This window comes from Rhincodon typus, chromosome 6 (genome assembly GCF_021869965.1).
Source record: "Rhincodon typus isolate 14 chromosome 6, sRhiTyp1.1, whole genome shotgun sequence".
NCBI classification, from domain to species: Eukaryota; Metazoa; Chordata; class Chondrichthyes; order Orectolobiformes; family Rhincodontidae; genus Rhincodon; species Rhincodon typus.
The window spans coordinates 47717385-47730052 of record NC_063337.1 but is presented as its reverse complement, the minus strand read 5'-3'; the positions used below and the strand labels follow the sequence as shown (position 1 = coordinate 47730052).

At 41.1% G+C, this 12668-nt stretch overlaps 1 protein-coding gene across 1 annotated transcript in view; it reads left to right on the top strand.

Moving 5' to 3' along the window:
• The window catches only part of LOC109933936 (PC3-like endoprotease variant B), a 746762-nt gene that overhangs the window by 291936 nt on the left and 442158 nt on the right, over window positions 1-12668 (top strand). The window contains exon 4 of the mRNA XM_048598131.1: window positions 6943-7060. Coding sequence (XP_048454088.1) covers window positions 6943-7060 — 118 coding nt within the window. The remainder of the gene's footprint in view (window positions 1-6942; window positions 7061-12668) is intronic.

Genomic DNA, 12668 nt, shown 5'->3' with positions numbered 1-12668 from the left:
CACATTATGGGAACATTGTAGTGACCATTACTCAGTCGGGATATTCATGGGAAAGGATAAGATTAAGCAGGAATAAAATTTCTAAACTGGGGAAAGGCTAACTTTATGCATATTGGACACAATTGAGAACTTGGTCTGGTAGAATCCCAAGAGGAGTTTAAAAAAAAATTCAGGAGGGAACTTAAAGGAAATTAGGAGAACTAAGAGAGTGCATGCAGAAACTTTGGTGGGCAGAATAAAAGGGCAATCCAAAAGAGTTGCTTAATTATACAAAGAGCAAGAGAATAATTTAGGAGTAGGACCCATGGAACTGGAAAACATGGGCTCAGTCCTCAGTGATTACATTGTTGTCTGTTCCCATTGTGACAGCCAATGCAATGATACAAACATGAGGGTGGAAGATTAGTATATTACGAGAAGAAATTAATGCAGAAAGGGAGGAGGTACTAGCTTAGCTCAGTTGGTTGGATTACTGGTTTGCGAAGCAGTGTGATGCTGACAGTGTGGGCTCAGTATTTACACTGGCTGAGGTTACCATGAAGGACTCTCCTTCTCAACCTCTCCACTCACCTGAGGTGTGGTGACCCTCAGATTTAATCACCACGAGTCATCTCTCTAATGAGAGAGCAGCCTTATGATAAGACTATGGTGACATAACAACAACTAACAGTTTTAGCATCATTAGAAGTGTATAAATGTATAGGTCTGGATAAGATGTATCTCACACAGTTGAGAGAGGCAAGGGAAGAGTTATTTGGGGGCCCTGAGAGTAATTTTCAGATCCTTTATGATAACAGTTGAGGAGCACTAATGTGGTCTCATTATTTAAAAAAGGGAGGAAGGGAGTAGATGAGGAAATTACAGAATAGTTAGTCTAAAATTAGCACAAAGAATTCAGAGGGACAGATACATCTGCATTTGGAGAAACTTAGCTTTGTTAAGGTAAAGTTATGCTTGATTTTTTTTTTAAGTAACCAGGAATGTGGGTGAGGGTAATGGATCTGATACATTTGAATTGGACTTCAGCAGAGCTGTTGATGTGATCCCTCATGGCAGACTGGTCAAGGAAATGAGCCCATGGGATACAAGGCAAAGTGGCACATTGGATCCAAAGTGGCTGAGAAAGCTGACAGTAGAGCAACATTTGTGTGATTGGAAGTCTGTTCCCAGTGGGGTTCTGCAGAGCTCAGTGCTTGGGCCCTTTCAGTTTCTGGTATATATATTAATTGTTTTTCAAATTGTGGAGTGTGGGCATCCCTGGCTGGCCAATATTTCTTGTCTATCCCTAGTTTCCCTTGAGAAGATGATGATGAGTTGCCTTTTTGAACTGTTGCAGCCCACATGCTGTACGGTGACAAACAATGTTGTTAGGAAAGAAAATCCAGGATTTTGACGCAGCAACAGTGAAAGAACGGTAATGTCAGAATGGTGAATGACTTGGAAGAGACTTGCAGGTGGTCCTGTTCCATCTATCTGCTGCCCTTGTCCTTCTAAATGGAAGTGTTTCATGGGTTTGGATGGTGCTGTGTTAGGATTTTGTTGAATTTCTCCAGTGCATCTTGAAGATAAAACACACTGCTTTTCCTAAGCCTCGGTGGTAGAGGGAGTGGATGCTTATGGATGTGGTGCCATCAAGCAGGCTGCTTTGTTCTGAATGATGTCAAGTTTCTTGAGTGTTGTTGGAGCACACATTCAGGCGAGTAGGGAGTATTCCATCACACTTCTGACTTGTATCTTTTTGATAATGGTCAGCTTTGGGGAGTCATGAGGTAAGTTACTCACCATAATATTTGTAACCTCTGACCTGCTCTTGTAGCCAGTGTTTATGTGGCATGTCCAGTTAAGTTTCTGGACAATGGTAACTCCAAGGATGTTGATAGTGGGGAATTCAATGATGGTAACACCATTAAATATCAAGGGACGGTGGTTAGATTGTCTTTTATTGGAGATAGCCATTGCCTGATAATTTTACTTGCCACTTGTCAGCTTAAGCCTGAATATTGTCCAGATCTTGTTGCATTTGAACATGGACTGCTTCAGTGTCTGAGGAGTCGCAAATGGTGCTGAACATTATGCAGTCATCAGCAAATATACCCACTTCTGACTCATGATGGCGGAAAGGTCATTGATGAAGCAGCTGAAGGTAGTTGAGCCTTGTACACTACCTGGAGGAACTCCTGCAGAGGTGTCTTAGAGTTGGCTGACTGCCAACAACAACAACAACAACAGCTTCCTATGTGCCAGGTATAACTCTCCAATTATACTCTCTCTGACCACTGATTCCAGTTTGCTAGGGCTCCTTGATGCTATACTCGGTTAAGTGCGGCCTTGATGTCAAGGGCTGTCACTCTCGTCTCACCCCTGGAATTCAGCTCTTTTGTCCATGTTTGAACCAAGGCTGTAATGAGGTCAGGAGCTGAGCGGCCTTGGCAGGACCCAAACTGAGCTTGTTGATTTGCTCCCGAGCTGGCGTGTTCTTGTTCAGATGTTTAGTCACCATGCTAGGTGACATCATCAGTGGAGCCTCCGATGAAGCAATGTTGGAACTTACTTCGCTTGGAATTTATACTGTCCGGTCCGCTTAGGTGAGTACTGTCATTTCTGGTTTTGATCTGTATGGGTTTGCATATGGGGTCCAATGCATTATGGTGGAGAACCACGCCACTAGGAATTTCCGTGCATGTCTGTGTTTGGCTTGGGCTACTATGGTTACCTTGTCCCAGTTAAGCTGATGGCCTTCATTGTTGGAGTGTACCAATATTAAGGAACGTTCATCGTGCCGTTTTGCTGCTAGCTGATGTTCATGTATTCTGATGGCTAGTTTCCTTCCTGTCAGTCCAATGTAATGTTTGTGGCAGTCGTTTCATGGTAATTTGTAAACCACGTTGGTTCTGCATGTTGTGGGAACAAAACGTCTGAACGAGAACAAGCCAGTTCGGCGAGCAAGTCAACAACTTCGCCCACAACCCGAGCTACAGATCTTTGCCAAAACTTTGAGCAGGTGCTATTTGATAGTACAGTTGATGACACCATCCATTACTTCACTGATTGAGAGTAGACTGATGGAGCGGCAATTGACTGATTTGGATTTGTCCTGCTTTTCTGTACAGGACATACCTGGACAATTTTCCAAGTTGTTGGGCAGATGCCAGTATTGTAACTGTACTGGAAGCGTTTGGCTAGGAAGCTGCAAGTCCTGGACCATAAGTTTTCAGGACTATTGCCAGCATGTTATCAGGGTCCTTAGCCTTTTCATTATCCAGTGTCTCTACCCGTTTCTTGACATCAAATGGAGTGAATTGAAGTGGCTGAAGACTGATCTCTGTGCTGCTGGGGACCATTGGAGGAGGCTGAGATGCATCATCCACTTGGCATTTCTGGCTGAAGATTGCTTGCAAATCCTTCAGCCTTATCTTTTGCACTTATGTACTTGGCTCTTCCATCATTGAGGATGGGGAGACTTTTCCTGCGCTGAAATGTTTAATTGACCCCTACCATTCATGACTAGATGTGGCTGGATTGCAGATCGTAGATCTAATCCATTGGTTGTGGGATCACTTAGCTCTATCTCTTGCTGTTTATGCTAGAAGTCCTGTTTAGCAGCTTCACTGGGTTGACTCCTCATTTTTAGGTCTGCCTGGTGCTGCTCCTGGCATGTTCTCCTGTGCTCTCCGTTGACTCTCCCTGGCTTGATGGATAATGGTGGAGTGGGGGATATACCAGGCCATGAGATTGCAGTTTGTGGAGTACAATTCTGCTGCTGTTGATGGTCCACAGTGCCTCACCGATGTCATGAATTGTTATATCTATTCAAAGTCTGTCATGGATAGACGCTTCTGCATCTGGTAAGGATGAGATCAAGTGTGTTCCCTTGTATTAATTCCCTCACGATCTGCGACAAGCCTAGTCTAGTCCTTTCAGTCCTAAGCAGCTCGATCAGTAGTGCTGCTGCTAAGCCACTCTTGTTGGTGGACACTGATAACTCTCACCCAGAGTACGTTTGCACCATTGGCACGCTCAGTGCTTCCTCCAAGGGTTGCTCAACATGGAGGAGTACTGACTCATCAATTGAGGGAGGACCATAATCTGGTCATCAGGAGGTTTCCTTATCCATGTTTAACCCAAAGCCATGAGACATCATGGAGTTAAATGTAACTGTTATGACCAGGGAGCTTGCAGATCACACGAATATTTGGCAGGTGATAAATATTAAGGAGGGCATAACCTGCAGAAGGATATCAATGGACTGGACAGATGGGTAGAAAAGTGACAAATGGAATTCCTCCCAGAAAAGTGAGAGATAATGCATTCAGAGAGGGCTAACAAGGAATACACTGTGAGTGGCAGACCCTGGAAGGTAATGAAGATCAAAGGAACCTTGACGTGCATCACCATAGATCTGTAAAATGTCATAGGGCAGGAAGATAAGATGGTTAAAAAGGTACATGTGATGCTAGCCTTTAGTAGTCATGGCATAAAATACAAGAGCAGGGAGGTTATTACAGGAGCTTTATAAATCGCCTCACCTTCTAACTCAAACGCTTTAGTCTAAGTAGCATCCTAGTAAATATTTTTCTGCACTCTTTCTAGTTTAATAATATCCTTTCTATAGTAGGCAACCACAATTACATGCAGTACTCCAAACATGGCCTTACTAACATCTAGTACAGCTGCAACAAGATGTCCCAGCTCCCGAACTTGGTGCTCTGACCGATGAAAGCCACCTTCACAATCCTGTCCAGCTGTGACTCCAGAACCAGAGGTCAACGTTTAAACATGCAGGGTAGGCTATTTAAAACTGAGAGAAGGAGAAATGTTTTCATCCAGAGAGTGGTGAACCTGTGGAATCCTCTGGCACAGAAAGTAGTTGAGGCCAAAACTTTGAATGTTTTCACGAAGTAGTTCTTAGGTCTAAAGTGATCAAGGGTATGGGGTGACAGTAGGGACAGCATCCTGAGTTGGGTAATCAGCCATGATTGTAATGAATGGCAGAGCAGGTTCGAAGGGCCAAATGGCCTATTCCGTGATGCTATGTTCTATGTTTTTATGTGATAGAGGTATCTTAGGTTATGAAACATGATGTGAATGAAAGCACTTTTTCCATTAGTGGATGAGGTCAATAACGAGGGAGCGTAGATTTAAGTTAGGTAGAAGGCAAAAAGGAAATGTTAGAAGAAATGTTTTCACCCTGAGGGCAGTGGGAGTCTGGAATGCAGCCTGAAATAGTAATTAAGGCAGCAGCTCTCATGACATTTGAGCAGTATTTAGGTATTAAATTGTGTTTCCATACCCTCCAGGGCAGCACCAGTGTGTGCCATCTAGAAGATGCGGTGCAAAAATTCACCAAGGCACTTTAGACAGCACTTTCCAAACCCACAAACACTTCCATCAAAAACTACAAGGACAGTGGATATGTGGAAGCGCCACTCACCATTCTGACTTGGAAATGTATCGCTGTTGCTTCACTTTCATTGGACCAAAATCCAAGATCTTCCTGCTGAATAGCATTGTCAATTTACTTCCACCAACTGGACTGCAGTGGTTCAAGAAAGCTGCCTACTGCCACCTTCTCACGGGCAACATGAGATGGGCGATAAATGCTGTTCCATCCAGCAATGGTCTCATCTATTGATGTAATTTTTAAAAAAAACTCTAGTTTGAGTCCTGAATGTATGTTAAACAAAAAATAGTCAAATGATAAGAGAACGTATGGAAATAAAATAACATTGAGTGAGAAGAGAGTAGATGGCAGTGATTAAGTGGAGCCATTTCTTACATCTCTGCCTGCAGTGGTCTGCAGCTTGTAAAAGACAATGATGTGAATAACATTTCTCTAAATGAAAACTAAGAGAATGGCTGGTTCCACACAATTAATGACCTGCTAACCAAATGGCACACTTAGAAATTGCATATTTCAAGAAATGTGTTCCTGCAATTTCAATAACACTACTAAGAAAAAGTTAAAGCTTCACTTCTATTTTGTAACTTAAGACTCTGAATAGTGAGATGACAAATATTTAACCAAAGGATATGATAAATGCTAAATGAAATAAACAACTCCTTATTCCTTTAGTTACCCTGGAATGTGGCACCTTTATTGTAATCCAGGTTAAATATTTGTTCGGTAATATCAGTTCCACTGTTTTGATGCAGGAATATCATTTTAATTCAAGGTAGGCTGGCACTGTCATTATTTAAATTTGATATGGGATCCAACAAACATCGCAAAGCTGGGCCCAAAATGTCATCTATACATTGGATCACATCATTGTTTCTATATGCGGGATTTAATAAAACTGTCTAATGACTGCAGAGTCAGCAGTTCTGTACCACAGTACTACACTATATAATGGTGGGGAGCAAAATGTGAGCTTTATAAACATGGTTGTTTAAAGGTTTACAACAAAACGGAAAATAGTTAAAATGTATCTTGTCTATGTGACAAAAAGGTCCATTCATTTAAAGAAAACAGAAAATATTATAACATTATTGAAGTTAGCCTTGAGAGAGATATTTCTGTTGATGTGCCATTAATATTGGTGGTTGTTTCAGAAGCTATTGTTTAGAACAAATTCCATGTGACATCACTAGAGGGCTCTGTGACAATGGTTGTAGATTGGCCGCTCTCAAAGGTAACAAAAGGTATTTCAGCTCACAAAATACAGCGATCTGATTGGTGGACAGGTATCTGATCTTTTACCACTGATGTACTGTACCACAGTAAAAATGTACAGCTTACACATTTATTGTAGATTCTTATTTGATTTAAAATTTGAAATATGGTTACACTTAGGAAATAAAAGGATGGGAGATGTTAAGTATGTTCTTGTTTAATAGCAAATTAGTCCCAAATTAATAATATAAACCAGATCATAACAGAAAGAATAAAACTGATGTGTTTTATACATTATCCTAATTTTAAGCACTGATTCTTCCATTTAGGTCAAGTGGGCTGAACAACAAGATATCCATGAAGTGGAAAAAAGGGACAAAGCTCTTTTGCCTGATCTTCCATTCCTTTCCAAAGAGTATAGCATCAGCTCATTCTTTGAAACACTAGGTAAGTAATAAATACCCAAACTCTGTCATACAGATGATATACATTAAGAGTTTCCCATCGTAAGAGCCATAAAGGTTCATTAAATATATATCTGAAGAAAAGAAAAAAGCAAAGAGTTTTTTCACAATGGTGAAGAAGGAGAGATTTCTTTTTTCCAATAGAGGTTCTTTTTCAATGGAGTTTATGTTTGTTGTTTCAATCCACAGTGATTTTTTTTCACTAAAAAATTCACATTTTAAAAAACCGTGAAGGAGAGATTATTCATATGTGGAGCTTGTGGCAAGACCTACAGGTGGGCAGCTCTGGAGTGAGTTTTTTATAATCTGGAGATTGAAAGCTGACTGTTGGATTATTTGAGGACAAGTTTTTTTTTTCATTCAGCTATGTGTTTGATTTCTTTTTAATATTTAAATTTTTTTCCTTTTTTTTTTGCATGCTTAATTTTAAATCTGTGGGTAAGGAAAGGTAGTTTATTTTTATATATAAGGTGCTATTGAGATTTGCTTCTTTTTAGGCTTAATGTCACTGCATACAAGAGACACAGTGCAATGACTAGTAGATTTAGAGAAGCAATTGCACAGCAGGATCAGTCAGATAGATGGTTGACTGTCAGGAAAGTTAAGAAGGTAGTACAGAAGTCTACTGTAGCTATTCCTCTCTTAAACGGATATTCTGTTTTGGGTACTGTTGAAAGAGAGTCTCTTAGAGGAAAACAGAAGTAGTAGTCAGATCTTAGGCACTAAAAATGAATCTTATGTTAAATGGGATTTGTCAAGATTTAAAAGAATGTTTATTATAGGGGCTCTCCTGTCAGGGGCACAGACAGGAGATTCTGTGGCAGTGAGCATGAATCTAGGATAGTATGTTGCTTTTCTAGTGCAAGGGTTAAAGACGTCTCAAAACATCTGAAGCATATTGTCAAAGGGGAGAGTGAGAAGCTGGAAGTTGTCCCACACATTGGTAGGAATGACATTGTTTGGGAAAAACTTAAAGCTTTGCAGAGCTAATATAAGAGGTTAGGTACAAGGTTAAAAAACAGAACATCAAAAGTAGGAATCTCTGGTTTACTTCCAGTGCCAAGTTCTAATGAAGGAAGGAATAAAAGGACAGGGGAGATGAATCAGTGGCTGAAGAGGTGGTGCAGTATAGAGGGATTCAGTTCTTGGAGCATTTGGGAACTCTTCTGGAGTAGAAAAGATCTGTTCAAAAAGGATGGGTTTCACCTGAACCAGAAAGGGACCAAAATCCTGGCGGGTAGATTTGCTAGTTCTATTTCAGGAGCCTGTAAACGTTTAGAGGCCAGGGGTGGGAGCTTCCTAAGTAACAGTGAAAATAGAAAGAAAGGTGAAGGTGGTTCAGATTCAGAAAAGAGCAAGTTTATTGAAAAGACAGACAAGAGCAATACGGAAAACGAAGAAACTCTGAAGAATTAAACTGTATCTGTTTCAATGCATGAGGTCTTACAGGTAAGGCTGATAGCCTCAGAGCATGTTTGGATACATGGGACTGAGATGTCGTAGCTGTTACAGAAACTTGGCTGACAGAAGGAGAGGCCTGGTAGTTCAATGTTCCAGATTTTAGATGCTATAGGAAGGGTAGAAAGAGAGACATGAGAGGAGGGGGAGTGGCCTTTTTGATTAAGGAAAGCATTACTACTGTAATTAGAGAAGGTATTTCTGAGGAATTGTTTCGTGAAAATATATGGGTTTAAATTAGAAGTAAGAAAGGGATGATCTCCTTGATGAGATTGACTATTGGGGGGGACCTAAAGTACAGAGGAAAATTGAGAAGCAAATATGTAGAGAGAGCCCAAATATATGTAAGAATACTAAGGTTGTAATAGTAGGGAATTTTAATTTTCCAAACATTAACTGGGACTTCCATAGTATTAAAGGTTTGGATGGTGAAGAATTGTTAAACGTGTTCAAGAAATTTTTTTTTTTTTTCAATATGTAAATATTCCTACAAGAGAAAGAGCAAAACTTAACCTTCTCCTGGGAAATAAGGCAGGGCAAGTGACTAAAGTGTTTGTAGGGGAACACTTTGGAACTAGTGATCATAATACTATTAGTTTTAAAATAGTTACTGGAAAGTTCAAAGTACTTAATTGCAATAAGGCAAATTTAAAGGGTACGAAGCAAGAACTTCCAAAAGTTGATTGGAGTGGACTGTTCGCAGGTAAAGGCACGACTGATAAGTGGGAGGCCTTCAAAAGTGTGATAATGAGAGTTCGGAGGCATTATGTTCCTGCTAGAGTGAAGGGTAAGGCTGGTAAGATTCGGAAACAGTAAATGAATAAAGGATATTGAGGTTCTCGTCAAGACCAAAACTGAATCGTACATTAAATATAGACATGTGGGATCAAGTGAATCTCTTGAAGAGTATTAAGAGTGTAGGGGCATTCTGAAGGAAATCAGGAAGCTGGAGAGGGGCTATGCAATTGCTGAGGAAGATAAGGTTAAAGATAATAAAAAAAATTCTACAAATACATTAAGAACATGAGAGTAACTAGAGACATCAGGACTCCTTAAAGATCAATGAGGTTATCTTTGTGTTGAACCTCAGGAGATGGAAGAGATATTAAATGAATATTTCACGTCAGTTTTTACTGTTGAGAAAGAAATGGAGGCTAGAGAGTGCAGGAAAATATTGATGTTTTGAAAGCAGCTCACATTAGAGAAGAGGAAGTGCTGGAGGTCTTTGAAAACATAAAGATAGATAAACCTCCAGGACCTGATGAGTGTATTTCAGGACTTTGTAGGAAGTTAGGGAGGAAATTGCGGGGTCCCTAGCAGAAATATTTTTATCATCCGTAAACATGGGTGAAGTAGTGGAGGACTGGAGGGTGACTAATCTCATTCCATTGTTTAAGTAAGGCTGTAAGGAGAAGCCTGGAGACTATTGACCTGTGAGTCTGACATGAGTGGTGGCTAAGTTGTTGGAGGTGTTTCTTAAAAATAGGATTTATATGCATTTGGAGAGGCAAGGATTGATTAAGGATAGTCTGCAATCATGTCTGTCAAACTTGATTAAGTTTTTTAACCAAAAAGATTGATGAGGGCAGAACAGTAGATGTTGTTTTCTTGGACTTTAGTAAAGCCTTTGACAAGGTTCCACATGGTAGACTAATTAGTAAAGTTAGATCACATGGGATTCAGAGTGAGCTTCCTAATTGGTTGAAAGATTGGCTTGACAGTAGGAGACAGAGGGTAATGGTGGAGGGTTGTTTTTCAGGCTAGAGACCTGTGAACAGCAGTGTTCCACAGGTATTGATGTTGAGTCCACTTTTGTTTCTCATCCAAATCATTTATATAAATGACAATATAAGAGGCTTGATTAGTAAGTTTGTAGATGAGACCAAAATTGGTGGTATAGTGGACAATGAAGAAGGTTGTCTAAGAGTACAAAGAGCTCTTGATCAATTGGGTCAATGGGCAGAGGCGTGGTAGATGGAGTTGAATTTGGATAATGTGAGGTATTGCATTTTGGTAATACAAACAAAGCCAGGACTTACACAATTAATGATTGGGCCCTGAATAGTGTTGTACAACAGAGAGACCTACGGGTTTAGGCACATAATTCTTTGAAGTTTGCGTCACAGGTAGACAGGCTGCTTACAAAGGCATTTAGCACGTTTGCCTTCATTGCTCAGACCTTTGAGCAGAGAAGTAGGGATGCCATGTTGAGGTACAGGACGTTGGTGAGACCTGTTCTGAAGTACTGTATGCAATTCTGGTTGTCCTGTTCTGGAAGGATATTATTAAACTGGAGAAGGTTCAGAAAAGATTTACCAGGATGTTAGTGGGAATGGAGGGTTTGAGATATAAAAATAGACCGGAAAGGCTGGGACTATTTTCAGTGGAGTGTAGGAGGTTGAGGGGTGACCTTATAGAAGTTTATAAAATCATGAGGGGCATAGATAATGTGCATGACTATGATCTTTTCCCGAGAGTAGGGGATTTCAAAACTAGGGGGCATATTTTTAAGGTGAGAGGAGAAAGATTTAAAAAAGACAAGAGGGGCAACTTCTTATTTTACACAGAGAGTGGTTTATGTGTGGAGTGAGCTGCCAGAGAAAGTAGTAGATGCAGGTACAGTTACAATGTTTAAAACACATTTGTGTAAATTCATGAATAGGAAAGGTTTGGAGGGATATGGGCCAAGCATAGGCAGGTGGGGCTAGTTTAGTTTTGGAACATGATTGGTATGGACTAGTTGGACCAAAGGGCCTGTTTCTGTGCCGTATGAGTCTATGATTCTATCTTACATTATTAAATCTAGTCTCTGTTACAGTTTTTCAATGGTGCTGTTATCGTAACACTGATCTGGTTCCAGTTTCACATTGTTCTTGATGTACTTGCAAATTCTTAGGGGCAGTTGATATCTGTCCATTTTTACTCAGTGATCCTCATCTTGAATGCAGCTTCGATGAGTGTCAAGTTTGTACCCAAAACTTTGTTCTTCCATTTTCTATAGTGTCTGGAATCACAAATTTTAACCAGTGCATTTTCACCAGAATTTCAGAATGTCAGCTATGTTTTAAATCTTTGTACGTAAAATCAGGAATTCCTTTCTTATGGTTAGAGCATGTTGACTTATACTGCTTTGACCTAGTTTTTTTAAACTTAATGTATTCTCCTCAGATAGTCCTATACTCATTGGAATTTATGAAGATGAGAAGTGATCTGATTGAAACTTCTAAGATCTTGAGGGGATTAAAAAGAATAAATGCTGGGATGATGTTTTCTCTCATGAGGGATCCGAGAACTGGAGGATGCAAATTGAAAATGAGGCTTTGGCTATTTAATCAGAGATAGTAGGAACTGCAGATGCTGGAGAATCCGAGACAACAAGGTGCAGAGCTGGATGAACACAGCAGGCCAAGCAGCATCATAGGAGCAGAAAGGCTGACGTTTCGGGCCTAGACCCTTCATCAGAAAAGGGGGAGGGGAAGGGGTTTCTGAAATAAATAGGGAGAGTGTGGGAGGCGGATAGAAGATGGATAGAGGAGAGGATAGGTGGAGAGGAAACAAACAGGTCGAAGAGGCGGGAATGGAGCCAGTAAAGGTGAATGTAGGTGGGGAGTTAGGGAGGGGATAGGTCAGTCCAGGGAGGACGGACAGGTCAAGGGGGCGGGTTGAGGTTAGTAGGTAGGAGATGGGGGTGCGGCTTGAGGTGGGAGGAGGGGATAGGTGGGAGGAGGAACAGGTTAGGGAGGCGGGGACGAGCTGGACTGGTTTTGGGATGCAGTAGGGGGAGGGGAGATTTTGAAGCTTATGAAGTCCACATTGATACCATTGGGCTGCAGGGTTCCCAAGTGGAATATGAGTTGCTGTTCCTGCAACCTTCGGGTGGCATTGTTGTGGCACTGCAGAAGGCCCAGGATGGACATGTCATCTGAGGAATGGGAGGGGGAGTTGAAATGGTTCGTGACTGGGAGGTGGAGTTGTTTATTGCGAACCGAGCGTAGGTGTTCTGCAAAGCGGTCCCCGAGCCTCTGCTTGGTTTCCCTGATGTAGAGGAGGCCACAACGGGTACAGCGGATGCAGTATACCACATTGGCAGATGTGCAGGTGAACATCTGCTTGATGTGGAAAGTCTTCTTGGG